General features: G+C 39.4%; 1 protein-coding gene across 5 annotated transcripts in view; it reads right to left on the bottom strand.

Annotated features, from left to right (window-relative positions):
* Positions 1 to 989: 989 nt before the first annotated feature.
* Positions 990 to 24,353, bottom strand: part of LOC149144922 (uncharacterized) — a 49,693-nt gene continuing 26,329 nt past the window's right edge. For all 5 annotated transcript variants that reach the window (XM_089449638.1, XM_089449640.1, XM_089449637.1 and 2 more), the window contains exon 4: positions 990 to 1,504. In XM_089449638.1, coding sequence (XP_089305764.1) covers positions 1,281 to 1,504 — 224 coding nt within the window. In that variant the 3' untranslated portion in view covers positions 990 to 1,280. The remainder of the gene's footprint in view (positions 1,505 to 24,353) is intronic.

Here is a 24,353-nt window from a genome sequence, read left to right as displayed (position 1 = left end):
GCAATTTTTTCGCAATAAAATCAAGATCTTTGCAACACTGATTAGGACACACTCGCCAAAAGGATTTATTGAGCCTACATATCAAAGTTCACTAGGTTAGCCTTCACCATCACGTAGTAATACAATAAATAATCACACGAATGACCTAATATGAGTTGGTCATAGCTAAATGTGAGGATTATTACACCATTCTCAACAAAACATGATCATTACAAACACTATACACACTACCACAATATCTAGCTTCAAGGCAAATGACTATAACTTATTCAGCCCAATATAATCACTGATCAGTTTTCTTGCATTGAATTTATTTCCAATACAATACTCTCCATGCCTGTTTGAGCTTTGGATAAAAACAATAAGTAGCACTGATGTAATGAAGTTAAAGGCTCCTTCAACATCATAAAAATGTAGATTCCAGTAACCAATTTACAGATATGACAACAAGACCCGCTCTTACCATTACCCTTGTATATACTGATTCAGCATGCAATAGATAAACTTATCATACCATTACCTGTGTATATACTGGTTCAGCATGCAATAAATACACTTATCAAGGTAAAACCAAATATAGCAACTAGATGTTACCAAAACATGACATGCATATATAATATTCTTCTTGACAAGGAGATGCGAGTTGACAAAGTCAGGCAGATTATGTGTGCATAATATCGTGAAGAGTTTCTAATGCTAAGCCTGTAATTCTACTAATAACAAAATAAACACAACAAATACATGAAAATTTGACTACTCTTCAGACTGGAATTCATGCTGCATGGAAAATGAAATAAATAAAGATATGCAACAAAGTCCGATAATGAGAAATGAAGCCTAACAATTAGCATTCTCGAAATTACTCCATTTTAACTCTCCTATCACTATATAACGTATCCTAAACGAGCTTGTAAACAAGTTCACTTCGAGTGATCTGATAACACTATTTAATGTGCCCGACAAACCCATATGCAGCATGGTACATAAACTTATGTTACAGGAAATACAATAATTGTTTGAATTTAAAAGCATTTATGAATGAATTACTGGTATTTAAAGGCACTTATGAACGAATTGCTGGAATTTAAAGAAATTGAAACACTGTCCATTCAATTCTTTCCATACATTATATACATCCCATTACCCAAATATCATGATTGGAACTGACCCTTGAAAAGGAACACCCAAAAAACAATTAGAAGCCCATTAACTCATTACAATCACAATACACAGTTCCACCATTAGTCTTAGGCAAAAAGCTAGAACCTGTTCACAAAACTTTAATCAGTTTTCTTGCCATCCTCTGGTATTGATTTTCTTTCCAATACAGTTCTCTCTATGCTTGCTTTAGCTTTAGCTAAAAACATTGGGTCAGGATGGTGTGACAAAGATGAAGTCTCCTTCAACGCCATAAAAACATAGAGTCCCATCACCAGAACTACAGATATAACAGCTAGAAATCCACTCAAAAGTGTATGCCAAGAGGATGACAAACTACTAGTACCTGTGAATGGCCAGTTTGAAACACTGATTCAGCATGTAATAAATAATCTATCAAGGCAAACCAAAAATATAAACTACAAGCTTCTAAAGATAACATGTGTATATACTATTCTTCTCACCATGGTAAAAGTGTTAATATGGTTTTCTGATTATATTATATATATTGTGAATAACTCTAATGCTTGAACCTTAACAAGAACAATCTTCCACCAAGACCATAATAAACACAATGGATGAAAAGCTGACTACTCTTCCAACTGCAACTCATGGTGTATGCAATTGAAGGAAAATGAATAGAGATATGCCACAACAGAAGATAACGAGAAATGAAACTGACAACTTTGTCAAAAACAATTCACTACGTTAGCTCCGATACCCACACCACTCTAAAATACGCATAGACATGCTTGTAAACAAGTTCACTAAGTGCCTTAAAACCACTATTTACTGTCTGACAAACCCATACGCTGCAGGCTGCTAAAACTTTTGTCACAGTAAATACAAAAAACTTTGTCGCAATAAATACAAAAAACATTTGAACTAAAACAATCTAGAATTCAAAAGATTGGAAATAATATCCATTCAATGCTACTCCATAAATTATATACATCACATTACCCGGATATCATGATAGAAAGAGACCCTTAAAAGAAAAACACCCAAAGCACAATTAGAAGTCCATTAATTCTTCAACAAAGTCGGTAACAAGTTGAAAGCAAGGATGGTATCTCATATGATCAGCATTAAGTTTTATTAGTGGGAATGTCTATATTCCAGTGCAACTCCATCACTATAGCATAATAGCTGACATTTGACAGGAAACAGAATGCTGTTGGGAATTTCTTCGCTAAATTTATTGCAAGGATAAACTTTGCAGATCATTCATATCAGTCATTTTTTATTTACACAACTTCATATGTTGTTACTTCCTTGTGATAATATATAAACAGGCTTTTGACGAGGCCCAACACATCACTCATCACACTGTCCAGACTCCAAAAACAAGCAATGGTAATATATTATTTTTACACCCAGGAATCTGACACAAGTCTCCAAGTCGAGAATTCAACATGAAAGTCGAGCCCTTAACAAACCCATTGGACCTCACACAGACAATATCTAGTGAGAAGACAAGATGAATGCTTTAGGATCAAAAAGAACGAAGGAAGTTCCCAAGCACAGTTTGACTTAAACAAACACATCTATCAAAGGGCGCTATAATCAGCATTCAACTTCTTATGCCTACAGCATTTGATAGCCAGCCATACTTTTACATATGCTTTCTAGACCATACCTTTTTCACTCCTATTCTAGCAATGTTGACCCCACAATGAGATTAGTTTGCAAAAAACAGTATTTATAGGTATTTAACTAACGGTGTTTGAACCCAGTTACAATGAGGTTTTTAACATAGATATTCTTAAATTACAAAACCCATAACCACATTATTCTTCAGGCCAAGAACAGGGAGGAAAAGGTATGATCTTTAATGCTATTCTTTCAAAATGGAGTGTAATACAAAGAACCGTTACCCTGTCAAATTGTTCTTTTAGATCTACATTTTCATAAATGCAAAGGTTTGGTATGAATTGACTATGAATAAGTGATGGCCCTAATTGGTCAATAGTGTTGAGAAATCAAGAGGGCTACAATTGAAGTGATTTCTCTTAAACTTGATAACTGCTTGTGATGTTCTTTTACTTTTCTTTCTTATTAGCTTTTTTTTCTCTTATTATTATGTTTTTTTTATCATCAAACAGCTACCAAAACATGAACATCAACAGTACACAAAGACACAAGATGTAGGCTGCTAGCCAGGGCCAAAACGTCTCCTAGAGAGTAAAACCCACAAAAATCTCCTCTTCTTATAGATTCTTTATATGAAAAATTCCAAGACCTCTAGAGCAAGACCAAGACCCTTCCAAGACCAAGTCAAACCTTCTAGATGATGTGCTGCTTCTTACCAAGTCAAATCTCTTCCAATTGCAGAAATTCGACCCCCCAGCTTCAGATTTCGGCCCTCACTGCAGGTCTGCAATTTTCAGCCCCCTGCAACAGCTGCAATTTTTGCATGTGTGGGAGAATTAGGGCTTCTAAGGCTTCCTCCTTCCTTCACTTGGGCTGCTTCCTCTTCTAAGGCTTGTAGGTGACCAAATTGACTTCTCTTCTACCAATTTCGACCCTTCTCTTGCAACTTGAAAACTTCAGCCTTGATGCTGCATAAACCCTAGCCTTTCTTCACACGTGTGAGAGAGAGTGTGTGTAAAATCAGAAAAATCAACTTCCTTCTTCCTTCTAGTCCTTCGCTTGACTTCTTCCTTCTTGTTCTTGCTTCCTTGATGAGTGAGTAAGTGATCTTCCAAATGAGGTCGAATGGTCTTCTATATATAGCCTTTCCAGGAGGACGAATAGCCCTAATTAGGCCGACTTCTCCACTACCAGGTTGACTTTGTCTTGGAGGGGTAATTTGACACTTTAGACTCAAAAATAATTCTTTTGACATGTTACAAGATGCCTAATGGGGTCTTTTGCATATGACAATGACTCTGACATCTTGACTCAATGACAAAACCTAGAAGCACTCAATGGGTGCTTTGACCTAAAATAAATTGACCTTGAGCATGAAACCCATGCTATAAAAAATAGCAATAATAATTTTTTTTTTCGTTTTACAATATACAAAAATCAAGAGTACATTACATATTATGAAGACCAAACCTAGTTACATATTTCAACACTCCCTCTTAACTAGGGAGGTATTCATAATGGTACAAGGACATTCTCATACTAAAGAGATCTCATAAGAAGAGTCGGATTGGTAAGCCATCTCATAAGTTATCTTTTCAGCTTATATTAGTGCATCTTATCATATCTACCAACATTGTCATATAGCAAGGCCTTGATTAACAGTTGTATCTCTCCACAAGATTAGAGCACAATGTTGGGGAGACAATGACTTATAGACACCATCATCATTGTCTCTCAAGGCACATACCCCATTTGGATGTTCACAAGGTATGTCCTTTTAGGACCATTCCTATCTTGGATTAACACATCCTCAAGGAATTTCCTCTTCGACTACTCTTACCTATTGGATGCCCTACCTCATCCTCAAAGAGTATCGGAATTCAGATGCTTACCCAATCCTCCATTCTTTCTTCATAATGTGAAGACAATAATGATGTGTCTGTCTCTCCCTCTCAACTAGGGAGAATATATCAACCAGTCCAAGCTTGTTTCTCAGATACACAAGCTTCTTATTAGGAAGAGATTTTGTCAAAATATCAGCTACTTGCTCATCGATGGAGATATACTGTAGCTACACCACCCCATCTTGCACCAATTTTCATATGTAATGATACTTGTTTTTGTGCTTCATCTTTGCATGGAATATGGGGTCTTCAGACAACCTTATGCAACTTGTGTTGTCACAATGTATAACTGTAGGGTCCATCGGTCCTTCAAACAAATCGGATAACAGCTTCCTCAACCAGACAACTTCTCTACTAACTTCACATGTTGCAATGTATTCAGCTTCAACACTACTTAATGCAATCAATTCTTGCTTTCTACTCATCCATGAGATCATAGAGGATCCCAAGCTAAAACATCCTTTGATAGTGCTTCTTCCATCTAATTCACTGCCTCCCCAATCTGAATCAGTATATCCCATTAGTTGGATATTGTTCTTTCCATCATACTTCAGGCAGTAATGTATTGTCCCTTGTAGATATCTCAATATATGCTTGGCTGCTATCCAGTGGTCATGTCTAGGCTCCATCTGAAATTGACTGAGAATATTCACTGCAAAACAAATATTTGGACGTGTGTTTACAAGATACATCAAAGAGCCAACCAATTGTCTATAACTTGTAGGATCCACAGGGCTTGATTCTGAACTTCTCAACCTCTTCAAATTTGTGACCATGGGAGTTGTCATTGGTTTGCTATCCATCATGCCAAACTTTTGTAGCATCTTAATTACATACTTTCCTTGACCTAGATATACTTCACCAGGTTTTTGCCAAACTTCCAACCCCAAGTAATAGTGCATAAGCCCTAGATCCTTCATATCAAATTTTGCTGCCAATTGTTTCTTGCATTCTTGTATACGACTTTCCACACCTGTTATGAGAAGGTCATCCACATATAGAAGAATGATCATTGGTTCACCCTTCACTACTTTGATATAAAGATTTGGATTTGTATAACTCTCTGAAAAACCCATCCCTTGTAGATATGTATTCATCAATTTCATCCTAGCACACCAAGCCCTTTGGGGCTTGCTTGAGGCCATAAAGTGCCTTCTTTAGCCTACAGACATGAGTTTCTCTATTATGTACTTCAAATCCCAAGGGTTGTTCAATATATACTTCTTCATCAATGGTGTCATTCAGAAAGTTGTCTTCACATCCATTTGATGGATGTTCCATCCCATAGTTGCTGCCAAGGAGACCAACGATCTTATAGTTGTGTATCTTGTTGTAGGTGCAAATGTTTCTTCATAATCAATGCCTTCTTGTTGAGAGAAACCCCTAGCCACAAACCTTGCTTTGTACTTGTCAATGCTTCCATCTATTGCATGCTTAATCTTGTAGAGCCATTTGGAAGTTACAACAAATTTGTCATTCGGCCTAGGAACGATTTCCCAAACTCCATTTTTCATTATAGACTGATATTCTTCTTTCATGGCATCTTTCCATTCTTGATGTTTGAAAGCTTCTTTAAAAGAGGATGATTCTGCTTCAATCAATTTTGTTATATAGGTTGCATACCTGAATATCTTTTAGGCTTTTTATTTTCCATGAATGTTCCTTTAGCTATAGCATGTTCTTTTGCTCCTTGAAGAGTTGATGTTAACCAAGTGGGTCTCTTACGAATTTCAGAAATTATGACTTGTTGCACATGTACACTGGGACCTTCTTCTTCATTATTAGATATAGCATTTTCTTCTTCCTTTGGACATGAACTTCTTCATCATTGAAATCAATAGGGAGATATTTAGACTTCTTGTAGGCAATGTTTTCATCGAACATCACATCTCTACTTACTTCAATTTGGTGACCTTCCTTGGTGTAGATCATGTTGAAATAGGTAACTAGGTTTAGTCTTCATAAATATGAAATGTACTCTTGATTCTTGTATATTGTAAAAAGAAAGAAAAATTATTATTATTATTTTGTAGCATGAGTTTTATGCTCAAGTTCAATTTATTTGTAGGTCAAGCACCCATTAAGGCATTCTAGGGTTTGTCATAGAGTCAAGAAGTCAATTGAGTCCTTGTCATGTATGAAAGACCCCATTCGGCATCTTGTATTATGTCAAGAAAATTTATTTGAGTCATAAAATGTGTTAATTCCTCCAAGACCAAGTCGACGTCATGAAAGGGTTGTTCAACCTCAAGTAGCCTATATGTAAGAGATACTCGACCTTATTTGAAGAGACATCCATCAAGTTCATCGAAGCATAAGGAAGACAAGAAGACCTAGCGAGGAAGGAGAGAAGATCTAAAGAAAGAGAAAACCGAATTTTGAAGTCAGTTTTGGGTCTCCATCTACTCACGTGTGAAATTAGGGTATCAATTATGTCGCATTGAGAACCAAATTGCAGTCATCTAAAGAAGCTGAGTTTTGTCTTTAAAAGGATCAAGTCTGCAAGTCGAAATCCTAAGGAGAAGAAAGCACTTTGAGCAAAGGAGAGATCAAAATTGCCCTAAAATCTGTCACACATGTGAAGTTGCAATAATTACAGGAGGCCAAAAAATTACAAGTTAGGGAGGTCGAAATTGCAGGTCTGAAATTTTGGTCGAAGAAGTTGCAGCTGCTATCAGGCAAGTTTGACTTGGGTTGACTTTGTGAGAAACAAGTTCATGAAGGAGAAGTTTGACTTGGTCTTGGAGAGGTCTTTGACAAGGGTCTCGGGTCTTGGAATTTGTCATTTGAAGATTCTATAAGAAGAGAAGAATTTTCGTGGGTTTTCCTCTCAAGAGGAGAGGTTTTGGCCTTGGCTAGCAGCCTACATCTTGTCTCCATGTGTACTATTGATCTTTATGTTTTGGTAGTTGTTTGATGATAAGAACAACATAATAATAAGTAAAGAAGAAGCTAATAAGAAAGAAAAGTAAAAGAAAATCACAAGCAGTTATCAAAGTAACAGAAATCACCCTAATATAGCTACCCTTGATTTCTCAACATGGTATTAGAGCTAAGGTGACAACAACAAGAAAAGGCAGCTTAAAAGGTCACCCAATTGAAGGAGGACACATAAAGGCCAAGCATAAGAAGAGTATCAAGGAAAACAAAAAGGCATCAAGGAGGACTATTCATCTCACCATATCATCTAGAAGGAACAACACTTTGAAGAAGAAGACCTCAAAGACCCTACCTCCATTCAAAGAAGGACTCTACACTTGAAACATTTTTGGGAAGCTTACACATTCTACAATCATCAACCAAAGGAAGCAAGAAAGAGCACTTCATCATCACCAAAGAAATCAAAGTGATCTCCCTCACACTAAAGAAAGAATCACATCTCAAACATCCTTGAAGAAGATCATCAAGCCATCATCATCAAGAAGGCATCTTCAATTGTCAACAACAAAGGAGTACTAGAAGTCAACATCGTCAAGAAAGCATCAAGTTTAAGATATCCTCATCAAAGGAGCATCTTCACTTGACAAGTAAGTATTCTATATTTTATGTCTCAATCTACAATGACTTCTTTATGCAAGAAGAACAACAAACTTGTTAATGTTGAGAAATCTAGGGCATCAATAGATAGGTGATTTGTTAATTTTAGGTATGTTCTATGCTTAGAGCAATTTATTTCAATTTTCACAGTTAGCTCAATATCTTTTCTAGATTAGCAATCACATCAGCATTAAAGTAAACTGCAAATAGAACATAAACATAAATCGCAGAAGACAAGCCAAGACAAGAGGACACAAGATGTGGCACTAGCCAGGGGCAAACCCCAATGTGGGGAAACCCTTAATCAATTCTTCTTATATGTTCTTCAATAGTTCAGCAGAGAGAGAGAGAGATATTACATTTACAACAGAAGTCAACACTTTAACTTATCTAGATAAGTGCATAGATCATCTCTAAGAAGATGATACATGAGATCAGTTGAAGACAAGCTGCTTCAACTGATTCTCCAAGGTGACTCCTTCACCTATCGTTGTGCTGCATTTCGTCATCACGCTGCACCTCACCGCGCTACACCATGCTGCACCCATCATCACTATGTTGCATCTCATCAAGCTTCATTAATCATGACTGTACCATCACTGTATTGCATTATGTGCCATTGCTGCACCATGTTGCCATATTGACCTATGTGTAGGTTGCACCTTGCTTGCTTGTTGTCCCTAGCATGCTTGTTGTCCTTAGCATGCTAGCTGTCCCTTGCATGCTAGCTGTAACATTGCATGATTGGTGTATTTGCTGCTAAGTACCATGCAACTGTCCCAATGTTAGTTAGTTGTCCCTTGCATGCTGCTCTCCTTCGGAGACAGATGCTCCAGTTGTTCCGGCAGTTCCCTGCAGTTCCCGTTGTCGCTGGCAGTTCCGGCAATTCCGGCAGTTTTGACAGTTCCCAGCAGTTCCCAGCAGTTCCGGCAGTTTCGACAGTTCCCAGTAGTTCCCGGCAGTTCCGGCAGCTCCAGTTTTTGCCCTCTGCGTCAACTTTCCCAGCTGTTCCGGCGGTTCTGGCTTCTGCCCTCTGGATTAGGGCAGCATTATCCCTTAGGATCTCTCCTCCTACTAAAACCCAAAGGCAAGTAGAGAGGAAGAGATCCCAAGTGTGTTGAAATGACTTGAAGGCCACCTCTATTTATACTAAAACGTTGAGCACAAGTGGGGTTTATTTGGTTGTTGGTTGACCTTGACGAATTGTCACATAACACAAATAAATTCATATCTCCATGAATACTTATTGGAATCAGATGATCTTTAGATCAATCCTACACCTCTCGGTGAGAGGGATCCAAGAAAAATATCAGCTTCCATTAATAAGATGACCCACATGGAGTTTGGCCCTAGTTGCCAATTTTAACATGATTTCTCTACTTATGATAATTGCTTGTGATAGTCATTTTACTTCTTGATTACAATCTTCTCTTCTTTAGTTATTATTGTATTCTTTTCATCAAGACAATTACCAAACCATGAACAAAGAGACAAGAGACACAGTATATAGGCTTGTCAGCCAGGGCAAAAATCTCTCACTCTATGAGAGGAAAACCCAAACGAAATTCTTCTTATAGATCTTCAATTGACGAATACCAAGACCATGAAAAAAACCCTTGACATTAGAGTCCTCTCAAGACCAAGTCACTAGCCTTCTCTTGAACCCTGCTCTTCCTTTTCTCCTTCTCGGCTTTCTCTAGAATTTTGGCCTCTCCTTGTCGTTCTGCAACCCTAGATCAGATTTGCCACTTGAACAGACTCCTCCTTGAAGTAGATCCTTTCCTCTCTTACTTGGCTTCCTATAGCTAATATTTCCACCCAAACAAGAGCACTTAAATGTGACTGCAATTCTTCGACCTCCTCTTGACACCTTTGAATCTGCTACCTTCGCACGTGGGAGGGTGAACTAGCCCAAAACAGTCCACAACGATCTTCGCTCTCCTTCTTGCTTGGTTGATGTAGAGGCTTCTTCTATTATGTTTCTCACACTTCTTTGTAGACTTGCTTCACCGAATTGCTTGTCTCCAAATGAGGCTGAGTATGTGTATATATAGTCTTTGGTCCATGTCCATTAGGCCGACATGATCCCTAGAGCAGGTCGACTTCATCATCTAGACTTATTACTTTGTTGTAGGCCGACTTGTGTGAAGGCTAGTGACAAGGTCTTGGAGGGTGACTTTACATAGACAAATATGACTCTTTTACAAAGTGTAACATGCCTTCAATACATGACAATGACTCTTTAGACTTTTATGACTAGATGACAAAATTCCTAAGGGCTCTCAATGGGAGCCTCAACTAAAAATAAATCTCTTGCTCATGAAACCCATGATGCAAGCATTATAATAATTTTATTTTTCTTCTTTACATCTCTTACATAAAATCACAATTACATGTCATTATGAAGACCGAACCTAGTTACACTTTTCAACACTCCCTCTTAACTAGGGAGGTATTCATAATGGTACTTGGTCATTCTCAATCTAAAGAATTTCTCATAAGAAGAATCAGATTGGTAACCAATTTGTATAGCATCATATTAACCAGCATTGTTACATAGCAAGGCCTTGACTAATAGCTCTATCTCTCACAAGATCTGAGCTCAGTGCTGGCGAGAGCAATGATTTATAGATACTCTCATCATTGTTTCTCTCGGAATATACCCCACCCGAGTTCTCAGGGTGTGTTCCATCAGGACTATTCTTATCTTGGACTCCCCAGACCTCAAAGAATAGCGGTCTTCTATGACTACTCTTATCTTAGATGCCCTATCTCATCCTTAGGGAGCATCAAATGCCAAATGATTACCCAATCCTCCCTTATGTCTTCCCAGGTGAAGACCAGAATGATGTGTCTATCTCTCCCTCTCAATAAGGGAGGACATATCTATTCCAATAAAGTAATGTACTCATTCCTACAAAAATAATGTACCTAAGCTCCCTCTTGGCTTAGGAATTTCCAAGTTTCTTCCAAGTAAGAAACTAGTTTGCAAGCTCCCTCTTAATTAGGGACCTACAGCAGCTCCTCAGCGGCTTGAAGAACTCCTTCCTTCGATGTCATGAATTCCTTCGTCACAGAGTCTTCATCTTTTGGGACTTCTACATAGGGCATAGACCATCCATCACTTTCATCCATGTGCCAGTCATGTCATCGCTCCTTTCATCAGAAAGTGATCCATTAGTCTACATCTGGCCTTGCTTCATGTTATGTTGCCTTCATGTGCTTTCTTCTTTGGAAGGATCTTACATCCTTCTACATGGTTCTCTTGGAAGACATCCACAGTTCTTCCCTTTGGCAGCCTTGCATAAGCCCATCCAGATACTAGTTCACGAATAAGAAATGAACACTTAAATCATAATTACCTTTGTGATGGTCTTTCATCATGACATCTACCTGTAGGCATCAGCATCATCATTTATGTTGACACATCTCCTAAAGATATGTGTTGTCAAGGGTCTCCATCTTTTCCAGACTTCCATCAAAGTCTTCATATCTTTCTGGGAGATAACATAGTCACATCTTCTTGGACTTTCGGATGTTGCCTGCCTTTTCCATTGTTGCATATTCCATGATCTCTTCCTTTCTTTCTTCACATATTTTATTCCCAAGAACTTTCAATTAGAGTTCCTCAATTGTAGTCAATCACCTCATACTCCATATGAGGACATATTATGTTGATTTCATCTAATAAATATGTGACCCATGCATTCCTACATACTTTGAGGGAGGAGATCCTTTCTTTGATCATGCTTCTCAAGATAGAACATTGATCCATATTGCCTGCAACCATATGACATGACTCCCATAATATCAAATGTAAGCATACATACCTCATCTTTCCTTTGGGTCATCCGGACTTCCTATAGCAGCTTCCCTTGAATGAAGTAATTCCTTTGATCTGCTTCTTTGTTATATCATCATACCATCATCCCATGAATTCCACAATTTTGGAATTCTTGATGACATGCTTGCTTCTCCTCGTGATCGATGAATCTTACAATGAAGATTCCATTAGAGAATCTAGAGGATCTTTCATATCCTATCCTGCAGATGATATCTTATTGACTAATGTATGATGAGCCTTGTCCTAGATGACTTATTCCTTTTTCATGAGTATCACTTGAATTTTCAATGAGGTTTCCAAGAGCTATATCCTACATAGTTCACTGCCATAAGTTTTGTTCCAGACATCCTTCATGTTGTCTATGACAGGAGCTCTTCTAAAGCTTCTACCATGATGCCATAGTCTAATATGATGCATCCTATCTATAATTTACACAACAAAAGAATACCTTTTAGTGAAGGAGATTATCTTAGTCATAGTAGAGATCTCGCACTTCCTCCTTCTTAGGCTTCTTAGGCTTCTTTGTCTCAGGTTCTTCCATCTCTTCAGTAATATGGGCTTCTTCCTTATTTCTCTTGTTATTGTCCCTTTTATGTTTAGGACAATCTCTTCTATAGTGCCCATATTCTTGACATCCATAGCACTGCACCTTAGCCATGTTTTTCGTTTTCTTTTGAGGACTAAATTTACCAAATTTTCCCTTTCCTTTTGTCATAGCAGCATATGCTTGATTTTGCTCATTTGATCCCACATCAGTTTTTGCCTTTAGTCTGGTTTCTTCAATCTTGCATAATGACCATAGATCCTGGAAAGGAGTGGCTTCTTTCTTCCCATAGATGCTTGAAGTGAAGCTGCCCCATTCCTCTGGTACTACATTTAATACTACAGTGGTCATTTCTTTGTCAAACATTATATCACCCAGATCTTGAAGTTGATCTCTTATATATGAAATCCTCATAAAATATGAGGCTATTCCCTCTTCCTTTGAGATCTTTAATTTGTAGAGTTCTTGCCTTAGAGAGATAACTTCTCCTGCAGTACTTATGGAAAACAACTCTACCAATTTGTCATATATTTCTTTTGAAGTGTCTAATTTTGATACATATGGGATGAGAGAGTCTTTGATGGATTCTATGAGAATCCTCTGGGCCCTCACTACCTGTTAAGTTATGATATGTTCTATGCTTATAACAGTTTACTTCTTTTTCTTATTATATTCCACCGATTAGCAATCACATGTACATAAAGTAAAGTGCAGATAGAACATTAAACGATCGACAGAAAACAAGCCAAGACAAGAGACACAAGATGTGGCGGCTAGCCAGGGACAAACCCCACAATGTGTGGGGAAACCCTTTGATCAAATCTTCTTTTATCTTCAATAATTCAGCAGAGAGAAATAGTACAATAAATCTGATTCATATCAGCAGTAACAAACCCTAGATCAGTAGCATCAGCATTAGCAGCTTCATTATCAAACTAGGGCAGACCATATCTCACAAACCGACAGTCGGATTGACTTCATTCCACCACCAAAAGTTTCGGCTTCCAGAGGAGGTTCAGATGAACCTACAGCGCAGTTCAGATGAGGAGATATTCTAGGCCACGCAAGTCAATCTTTACTTCTGCAGTTGCAGCTTCAGTTTCAGCAGTTTCCGGCTTCAAACTAGGGCAGTCGATATCTTGCAAACCGTTCGTCGAATTGACTTCATTCCACCACCAAAAGTTGCGGCTTTCAAAGGAGGTTCAGATGAACCTACAGCGCAGTTCCAAGGAGGAGATCTTCTAGGCCACGCAAGTCAATCTTTACTTCTGCAGTTGCAGCTTCAGTTTCAGCAGTTTCCGGCTTCAAACTAGGGCAGTCGATATCTTGCAAACCGTTCATCGGATTGACTTCATTCCACCACCAAAAGTTGCGGCTTTCAAAGGAGGTTCAGATGAACCTACAGCGCAGTTCCAAGGAGGAGATCTTCTAGGCCATGCAAGTCAATCTTTACTTCTGCAGTTGCAGCTTCAGATTCAACAGCTTCCGGCTTCACATGTGTGAGAGAGAGAGACCCATTTCAGCGCAGTAGAGAAGAGACTCATATCTGCGCAGTAGAGAGAGAGATGTGATGAGATGAGTGAGTCCAAATGAGGAAAAGTCCTCTTATATTTATACACAACGTTGGTGGGTGAATAGATGCGACTGTTGGGCTTCTGAGCCTACATGAGTTGTAGGTCGGCTTGATAATAATTCCATAATCAAAATAAATTCATATCTCCATGAATACTTATCGGAATTGGATGATCTTTATATCAATCCTACACCTCTCGACGAGAGGAATCTAATAAAAATATTATTAGCCATGAATAAGATGACCCACATGAAGTTTTGCCTTGGTTGCCAATTTTAACACTCCCTCTCAACCATGGAGAACTTCATCTGCAATATGTCTATCAGTCGTTACTATTCATCCATCAAATGCACTGCCCTGTACAGCCTGACCCTTGCCCTGCTCTGCTCTATTCTGCCTGTTCTGCTTTGTCTTGTTCTGCCCTGCACTGATCTGTACTGTTTTGCTCTGTTCTGCTATGCTCTTGCATTGTTTTGTTCTGCTCTGCTTTTGTCCGAATTATGAAGAAGAAGAAATGATCGAGGATGTATCATACTGACTCAAAGTCAGTCTCAGAGTATGTACCACTGGTCCCAGACCAGTCTCAACCAACCCAAAGTCAGCGTCATAGTGAGTACAACTCCAATGGTCCCAGACCAATATCATCCTCCACTGACTCAAAGTCAGTCTCAGAGTATGTACCACTGATCCCAGACCAGTCTCAACCGACCCGAAGTCAGCGTCATAGTATGGTACAACTCCTACCACTAGTCCCAGACCAGTATCATTGATCACGATCAATGGAGGTCATCCTAGCGTAGGGAGTACGGTAGTTACAACGATGCGTCCATCGGTACTACTATGGTCCCTAACTTCATTTCCCTGCTCATTGATCAGATGAGAGGTACTTCCCATGAGTCCCAGACTACATGGGTAGGATGCCTCGACAGGAGAACTAATCAATCCTGTCCTCACAGGAGAACACATCAATCCTGCTACAATCGCCATGGAGAACACATCAATCCAGGCCGCCATGGAGAACACATCAATCCAGGCCTCACAGGAGAACACATCAATCCTGCTACAATTGCCATGGAGAACACATCAATCCAAGCCTCACAGGAGAACTAATCATCCTGCTACACAGGAGAGCGAATCATCCTGTTCCACAAGAGAGCGAATCATCTTGTCCCACAAGAGAGCGAATCATCTTGTTCCACAAGAGAGCGAATCATCTTGTTCCACAAGAGAGCGAATCATCTTGTTCCAGTGCGCACCACCAGGGGAGGGTGAGTCACCCTGTGGTCGTATGTTGCTCCAGTAAGAACCACAAGCCCTCAAAGCTCCCAGAGCTCAATGTATGCAACATGCAGGACCCTTGTACAAGGGTTTCTTGATGACTCCAAGTCGTTTGGGGAAATCACAAATTAGATCTTTCCTCAGGGCTTTGACAAGGTGTATCAACCTGTACATCATCTTAATGCGATGGAGCCTCCTTTCTCATCAAATTACCATATCCCAGATGATGTCTATCTGCTGGAGAAATCGACGAATACGGGATTCCTCAATAATCGAATCCCACCTCTGGTTGTTATAGAGAATCACAATGGTATCCAATGTAAATCCAAACAGCTCACTGAAGAGCTTTCGCAACCAGACTGCCTCACACGAGGTCATGCTAGCAACAGTATATCCTGCTTCAGCGGTGCTCAAAGTCACCGACTTCTGCTTCCTGCTCATCCAGGATATCGAAGCAGATCCCAAGGTGAAACAGCACTCGAAAGTGCTCTTACGGTCCACCACACTGCCTGCCCAATCAACATCAGTATATCCAAGTAGTCTCACATCTTCGACAGTGTATCTTAACCCATTGTGCCACGAAGATATCTCAGAAGATTCTTGGCATCAATCCAGTGAGGCTCAACCAAATATGAGCTCACAATGCTAACTGCAAAACATATGTTCGGATGGAGGTTCACCAAGAACATCAATGCGAATGAGTTTATGAAACTCAGAGGCATTTCCCAAATCTAGTCCGACATCACTACCATATAACTTTTAAAGTTAAGATCCTCGAGGTAGTCACAGGCTTGTAGTCCATCATACCAAATCTTTCCAATATCTTTACCACATATTTTCCTTGAGATAGGAAAATTTCCCTTGGCTTCTGCCACACTTGAAGTCCTTGGTCCTTCATTTCAAATTCAGAAGCCATCTCCCTCTTACATTTGTGAATGAGAGGGTTTGCACCTGTAGAAAGAGGTCATCCACATGCAACACCAGTATGATAGGCTTTTCATCTTCAACCTTAAAGTAAAGGTTAGGATCGGCTTCACTCCTAGTGAATCCCAACTTCATCAAGTAGCTATCGATCCTCTCATACCATGCTCGGGGTGCTTGCTTCAGCCCATAGAGAGCCTTCTTCAACCTGCATACATGAGATTTTCAATCATAAATCTCAAATCCTTCGGGTTGCTCCACGTAGACCTCTTCTTTGATCAAACCGTGCAAGAACGCAGTCTTGACATCCATCTGATGTAGGTTCCATCCTTGTGAAGTCACAAGGGCTATGATCAAGCGGATGGTCGTATATCTAGCAACAGGTGCAAATATCATAGTCTATACCTTCCTTCTGGGATAAACCACGAGCAACAAAATGAACCTTATACTTTTCCATACTTCCATTTGCTGCATGCTTTATCTTGTAAAGCCATTTTGAAGTAACAATTGTCTTGTCCAGGGTCTAGGAACTACTTCCCAGACATCATTCTCCATAATAGACTCATATTCTATGGTCATAGCACCCTTCCATAGTTAATGCTTGACGACATCTGAGAATGATGAAGGCTCATTTTGTATGATCGTGCTCATGATGGTCAGGTATCCCTGATACTTGTTAAGTTTCTTAATTTGACGGAAGGTTCCTCAGGGTGCAGCATGTCCTTCAGAATCATCAAGTATCCCCCTAAGCCATGAAGGCCTCTTCCTAGAAGAGGAAGGCTCATGTGGATGAGAATCAATCAGATCCATGGGTTCTTCTACATTAGGCATTGATTCATCATCCTTTTCTTTCAGTTCCCTGGTGTCGGCTTCTTGAGAGCTCCTCAAAGTCAAAAGATTGTTCACCTTGCGGTGAACTTTTCTTCAAGAGTCTTGGAACCCAATGCTTGATGAGGGCATCGATTTTGTACATATACGGCGGTGATTGTAGTTTCAGCCCATAGAAACTTCAGAAGTCTTTGATCATGTAGCATGGCCCGGACAGCTTCCATCATCGTGCAGTTCTTCCTTCCCACCACACCATTCTGCTCAGGAGTATGTGGTGTAGTAGTCTCCCTCTTAATGCCAACCTCAAGTATGCCTGAGTGAACCAACTGTAATATATCGGAGGTCATGCTTTGGCTTGAGGGGAATGGTCCCCTTTTGAGCTTTCCTTCGGCACATCCCGGACATACACCTTCTTTCTCTACTTGGAATTCGGGCATCCCTGTTACCATCTGTCTTACATCGAGTAGAGCTTTGTAATGAAGGTGGGAAAACATCCGATGCCAAAGTTCGGACTAAAAAGTTGTGTCACAAGACATGACACTTAGCGGACTTCCATCGACCTGATATAATGAATCAACACTAAACCCAAGAGTAAAGGAATCTTTATCATTATTTTTCCATATACATACCTTGCCATTGCTGAAGGTTACCTTGTAGCCTCTGTCTTCCATTGCCAAGATGGACACTAGGTTCCTTTTGAGGTCAGGTGCATTTAATACATCCTGGACTTTCTAGCCTTCCTGAATGGTTGTCCTCTTCCTCGATCTCCAGCTCTCCTCTTACCTTTGCTGTTGAATTTGTCATTCCTTTGATTTGCCATCAGAGGGATTTTGATCATCGTCCCGGTGTGAGTCCTTTCTTCTCTTTGCATGAGAAGAAAAGGCAGCAGGAGGACCTTTAGGCATGGGCATTTCTTGCACTTCTACCCTTGTTTGTTCTTGAATGCATCTAGCCATTAATTCCTTGAAACTAGGAATTACATTATTGTTCAGAAGAGTAGTCTTGAACACATACCATTCAGATGGTAATCCTCCGAGAGTTGTGAGTGTTATTTCTCTGTCAGTAATGGTTTCCCCAATAGATAGGAGATCGTTCTTGATCTCGGTGATTCTTAAGAAGTATGCTTGCATACTTTCATCTTTACCCTTCTTGATTTCCCTCAACTTATTTCTAAGAAACAAAACTTGATTTGCATCATTAAATTTAAATAAACTCACCAGTCTGTCGTAGATTTCCTTGGAGGTGTCTAGATCAGAGATGTAGGCCACCAAGCGCTTGTCGATAGAGTCCCAGATGATCTTCTTTGTTTTGACTTCTCCATTTTTCCATTTGTTCCAGGCAGCAGCAGATGCATTTGATGAAGGCTCAACAATATTGCCTCTTACATGGTCCAGCACTCCTTGATCTTCAAGGGTTAGATCGATAGACATCTTCCATCCGTGATAGTCAGCTTTCTCACGGAGCTTGTCTTTGGCAGGAAAGAGTGTTGAGGACCCCATAGTTCTTTTAGGATAGCCTTGCCAATCTTCTCTTCAATGATTGCTCTTGCTCTTGCTCGGGCTTTGTCTTCACCTCAGCTCTAATACCATGTTAAGTTATGGTATGTTCTATGCTTATAACAGTTTACTTCTTTTTCTTATTATATTCCACCGATTAGCAATCACATGTACATAAAGTAAAGTGCAGATAGAACATTAAACGATCGACAGAAAACAAGCCAAGACAAGAGACACAAGATGTGGCGGCTAGCCAGGGACAAACCCCACAATGTGTGGGGAAACCCTTTGATCAAATCTTCTTTTATCTTCAATAATTCAGCAGAGAGAAATAGTACAATAAATCTGATTCATATCAGCAGTAGCAAACCCTAGATCAGTAGCATCAGCATTAGCGGCTTCATTATCAAACTAGGGCAGACCATATCTCACAAACCGACAGTCGGATTAACTTCATTCCACCACCAAAAGTTTCGGCTTCCAGAGGAGGTTCAGATGAACCTACAGCGCAGTTCAGATGAGGAGATCTTCTAGGCCACGCAAGTCAATCTTTACTTCTGCAGTTGCAGCTTCAGTTTCAGCAGTTTCCGGCTTCAAACTAGGGCAATCGATATCTTGCAAACCGTTCGTCGGATTGACTTCATTCCACCACCAAAAGTTGCGGCTTTCAAAGGAGGTTCAGATGAACCTACAGCGGAGTTCCAAGGAGGAGATCTTCTAGGCCACGCAAGTCAATCTTTACTTCTGCAGTTGCAGCTTCAGTTTCAGCAGTTTCCGGCTTCAAACTAGGGCAGTCGATATCTTGCAAACCGTTCGTCGGATTGACTTCATTCCACCACCAAAAGTTCCGGCTTTCAAAGGAGGTTCAGATGAACCTACAGCGCAGTTCCAAGGAGGAGATCTTCTAGGCCACGCAAGTCAATCTTTACTTCTGCAGTTGCAGCTTCAGATTCAACAGCGTCCGGCTTCACATGTGTGAGAGAGAGAGACCCATTTCAGCGCAGTAGAGAAGAGACTCATATCTGCGCAGTAGAGAGAGAGATGTGATGAGATGAGTGAGTCCAAATGAGGAAAAGTTCTCTTATATTTATACACAACGTTGGTGGGTGAATAGATGCGACTGTTGGGCTTCTGAGCCTACATGAGTTGTAGGTCGGCTTGATAATAATTCCATAATCAAAATAAATTCATATCTCCATGAATACTTATCCGAATTGGATGATCTTTATATCAATCCTACACCTCTCGACGAGAGGAATCTAATAAAAATATTATTAGCCATGAATAAGATGACCCACATGAAGTTTTGCCCTGGTTGCCAATTTTAACACTACCCCTTTCATGAATTTAGCAAGTGCTTGAGTATCTTCTTTGGGAGGTTGGGTTATTGACCCCTTGATGTGATCCACGACTTCATTCTCAATGAGGTTTAGGTCTGTTCTTTTCTTCCATGGAAGAAAATTTGAAGCCCCGCCTAATTTGTTGCTCTCCTTGCAAAAAGACATTTTGATAGATTCAGATGAAGTCGTATACTTACTTGAGTAGATGTTGCTTTCTCCACTTGCTTTTTCCTTAATCTTGATAGTGATATAGATAGTAGAATATTACTCCTTGATAGAATCTTTGATAAGAGAGAGCTCACTTTACAAACCCTTTTGAAGATGATTACAATGTTCTAGCCTTCCTTAGTCTTTGAAAAGCTTCCACTCCTTAGATGAGTGATGTACTCAGAAATGTTTCTAGGGTTTTGGTCTTTCTTTTTGTTTCCTCCTTGATGATAATTCCAAGACTCTTGCTAAAGTAGATTTCTTCGATCTAGGGTTTCAGTATGATGAAGATCTTGATCTCTCGCTTGGTATTCTTTTTCTCCTTGATTAGATAACCCTCTTTGACTTTAGCACCTTAGCTCTAATTCCATGTTGAGAAATCAAGGGCATCAATGGATAGGTGATTTCCCTACTTATGATAATTGCTTGTGATAGTCATTTTACTTCTTGATTACGATCTTCTCTTCTTTAGTTATTATTGTATTCTTTTCATCAAGACAATTACCAAATCATGAACAACAAAGAGACAAGAGACACAATATATAGGCTTGACAACCACAGCAAAAACCTCTCACTCTTTGAGAGGAAAACCCAAACAAAATTCTTCTTATAGATCTTCAATTGACGAATACCAAGACCATGACAAAGACCCTTGACACTAGAGTCCTCCCAAGACCAAGTCACTAGCCTCCTCTTGAACCCTACTCTTCCTCTTCTCCTTCTCGGCTTCCTCTAGAATTTCGGCCTCTCCTTGTCATTCTGCAACTCCTTTTCTTGAATAGACTCCTCCTTGAAGGAGATTCTTTCCTCTCTTACTCGGCTTCCTATAGCGAAGATTTCCACCCAAACAAGAGCACTTCAATGTGACTACAATCCTTCGACCTCCTCTTGACACCTTCGAATCTGCTACCTTCACACGTGGGAGGGTGAACTAGCCCAAAACAGTCCACAACAATCTTCACTCTCCTTCCTTCTTGCTTCACTGATGTAGAGGCTTCTTCTATTATGTTTCTCACACTTCTTTGTAAACTTGCTTCACCAAATTGCTTGTCTCCAAATGAGGTCGAGTATGGGTATATATAGTCTATGGGCCATGTCCATTAGGCCGACATGATCCCTAGAGCAAGCTGACTTCATCTTCTAGACTTATTCCTTTGTTGTAGGCCAACTTGTGTGAAGGCTAGTGACAAGGTCTTGGAGGGTGACTTTACATAGACAAATATAACTCTTTTACAAAGTGTAACAAGCCTTTAATACATGGCAATGACTCCTTAGAATTTTATGACTAGATGACAAAATTCTTAAGGGCTCTCAATGGGAGCCAAAACTAAAAATAAGTCTCTTACTCATGAAACCCATGATGCAAGCATTATAGTAATTTTAGTTTTCTTCTTTACATCTCTTACATAAAATCACAATTACATGTCATTATCAAGACCGAACATAGTTACACTTTTCAACAGTTGGGACATTGAATTACCTTGCATGGAAGTAGAGAATAGATTTGATCCTCTTAGAAAATGAAGTTAGTGAATATGTCACGGATTCAATCGCCAAACCTTCTCAAGAGCAATCTCAAACACTAACAAAGTATGTGAAAGGAGAAATAAGGGCTCAAATAATCCTCACAGAGTCAATCAAGGATTCTCTCATCCCTTATGTAGAAAAGTTGAAGACATCTAAAGAGATCTATGACAAATTGGTGGAGTTGTTTTCTGTAAGCACTGCAGGAGAAATTATATCATTAAGAACTGAACTTTATAAGATGAAGGTATCAAAGGAAGAAAGGGTAGCCTCATACCTTATGAGGGTATCTCAAATAAGAGATCAACTACAAGAACTTTGAGAAATAATGTCTGATCCAGAGATGACCACCCTAGTACTCAATGCATTACCAGATGAATGTGGGAAATTTGTATCAAGCATCTACGGGAAGAAGGAAACCACTCCATTCAACGATCTGTGGTCATTATGCAAAATTGAAGAATCCAAACTGAAGGCAAAGAACGACGTTGGATCAAGTGAACAAACTCAAGCATATGCAACTATGGCAAGGACGAAAGGGAAGTCTCGAAAAAGGTTCCAAAGACAATTGACATGTCAAAAATTCAATGCTATGAATGTAATGAATATGGGCATTTCAAAAGGAATTGTCCTAAACTCAAGAAGGACAACAAGAAGAGAAAGGAAAGAAATGAAGCCCATGTCACTGAAGAAATAGAAGAACCTAAAAAGAAAAAGACAAAGAAGGAAGAAGTGATAGACCTCCACTATTAAAAGGTCTCTCACACATTTAATCTACTTTCAAGTACATAGAAGATAGCAGTCATGATGGAAAGCATCTCAAGTATGATAGGATGCATTATAGATGACATCATCATAAAGGCATGGAAGAACAGCCATAGTAGAAGTTTATATGGTTAAAGCAGTCATCTCGCATGGTAGAAAAGAAAGCAACTCATGACATCATCACAAAAGCATGGAAGGATAACCGATGATAGATCATCATACATCATCAACATTAGGCAGAAATATTTGCAGCATGAGGATCATTAAGATCCTCCATTGGAATCTTTGTTAAAAGATTCACCTCTACTTAAGAAGAAGCGTCTTGCAGATAGTCTACATTCTACCAAGTGTGGGATCCATAAGGATGATGGCATGATGACAAAGATGTGCAACATGTCAAGTTAGTTGAAGTATTTTCATCTTCAAGCAAGGAAAGGAAGTTGCTAGAAGAAAGTCTAGATGACCACATGAAGGACGAGGTATGTATATATTTTATGATAGATAGATAAAGTAATGGCATCATATGGTTACAAATAGAATGGTTAGAATGCTTTATCTCATGAGGATGATGAAAGAAGAAGAAACGCTTCCATAATAATAATGCATGAGGGCATGTAGACAAATGTGCCTTGAACTCTTCTACATATTGACATGATATAACCTCATGAATACATGAGGGGGTTGGCAACTATGGTTCCTAAGATGAAGGAACTATGGATGAAAGATCTTGGGGAAGCAATATGTGAAGGTGGTGAAAGAAGAGTTCGTGAAAGATGTATCTATAGTCACGTAAGATAAGATAAGAAATCAACATATGATAACACGAAGGATTAGTTATGACATCTCCATGGAGAAAGTATGAAGAACCTGATGTGTGTGCTAGAAAAGGAGAACCTTTGTAATGAATGTCTTGGAGATGGATTCATACATGTGTGGGATGTTGATGTTGCAAGAAGTTGATGTCATGAAAAAAGGCAACCAAAAAGAGGTAACTTTGATTTAATGTTCATTTTTATTTTTTTGAGAAAGCGTTTTGCTGGGTTGAAACAGGGCTACTGAAAGAGGGTTTTATAAAGTCACCTACAACTAGTACTCATGAGACTAGGATGGAAGATCCTAAAAGAAATATGACTTGGAATAGGTAGTTGTATGAAGGATAGCCAGATGTGGACTTAAAGAACACTTCTCGATGAATAAAAGGATGACATGACTATTGGTTCAACAGTATGTTTCGTTGAAAGGAAGTGATTGAGAAGATGGTCGATGACCTACGAAGAAGTTATGAAGAAGACAGTTCCATGATGAAGAAGTTGAATTTCATCCATGACAGGAAGATGCGGAAAGGAGCCCTACAGGCAGCTAATAGTACCATGACCTCCACCAAAGAGCAAATAATTGTTGTTGGTAACAAGTCCCTAGTTAAGAGGGAGCTTGGGCAAGTCCCTAGTTAAGAGGGAACTTGGGTATATTCCCTTTGTGGGAATGAGTAGATCCTCCCTAGTTGAGAGGGAGAGATAGACACATCATTCTTGTCTTCTTTATGAAGAAAGAATGGAGGATTGAATAAGCATCTAATATTGATATCGATACTCTTTGAGGATGAGGTAGGGCATCCAATAGGTAAGAGTAGTCGAAGATGAAATTCCATGAAGATGTGTAAATCCAAGATGGGAATGGTCCTAGAAGGACATACCTTGTGAACATCCAAATGGGGTATGTGCTTTGAGAGACAATGATGAAGGGGTCTATTAGTCATTGTCTCCCCAGCATTGTGCTCTTATCTAGTGGAGAGATAGAGTTGTTAGTCAAGGCCTTACTCTATATGACAATGTTGGTTGATA

The sequence above is a fragment of the Pinus tabuliformis genome, chromosome X (genome assembly GCF_031772625.1).
Source record: "Pinus tabuliformis cultivar Carrire ecotype Pingquan chromosome X, CPIR1, whole genome shotgun sequence".
Taxonomy (NCBI): domain Eukaryota; kingdom Viridiplantae; phylum Streptophyta; class Pinopsida; order Pinales; family Pinaceae; genus Pinus; species Pinus tabuliformis.
Note: the sequence above shows the minus strand (reverse complement) of the source record. Positions and strands in the feature narration are given on the sequence as shown.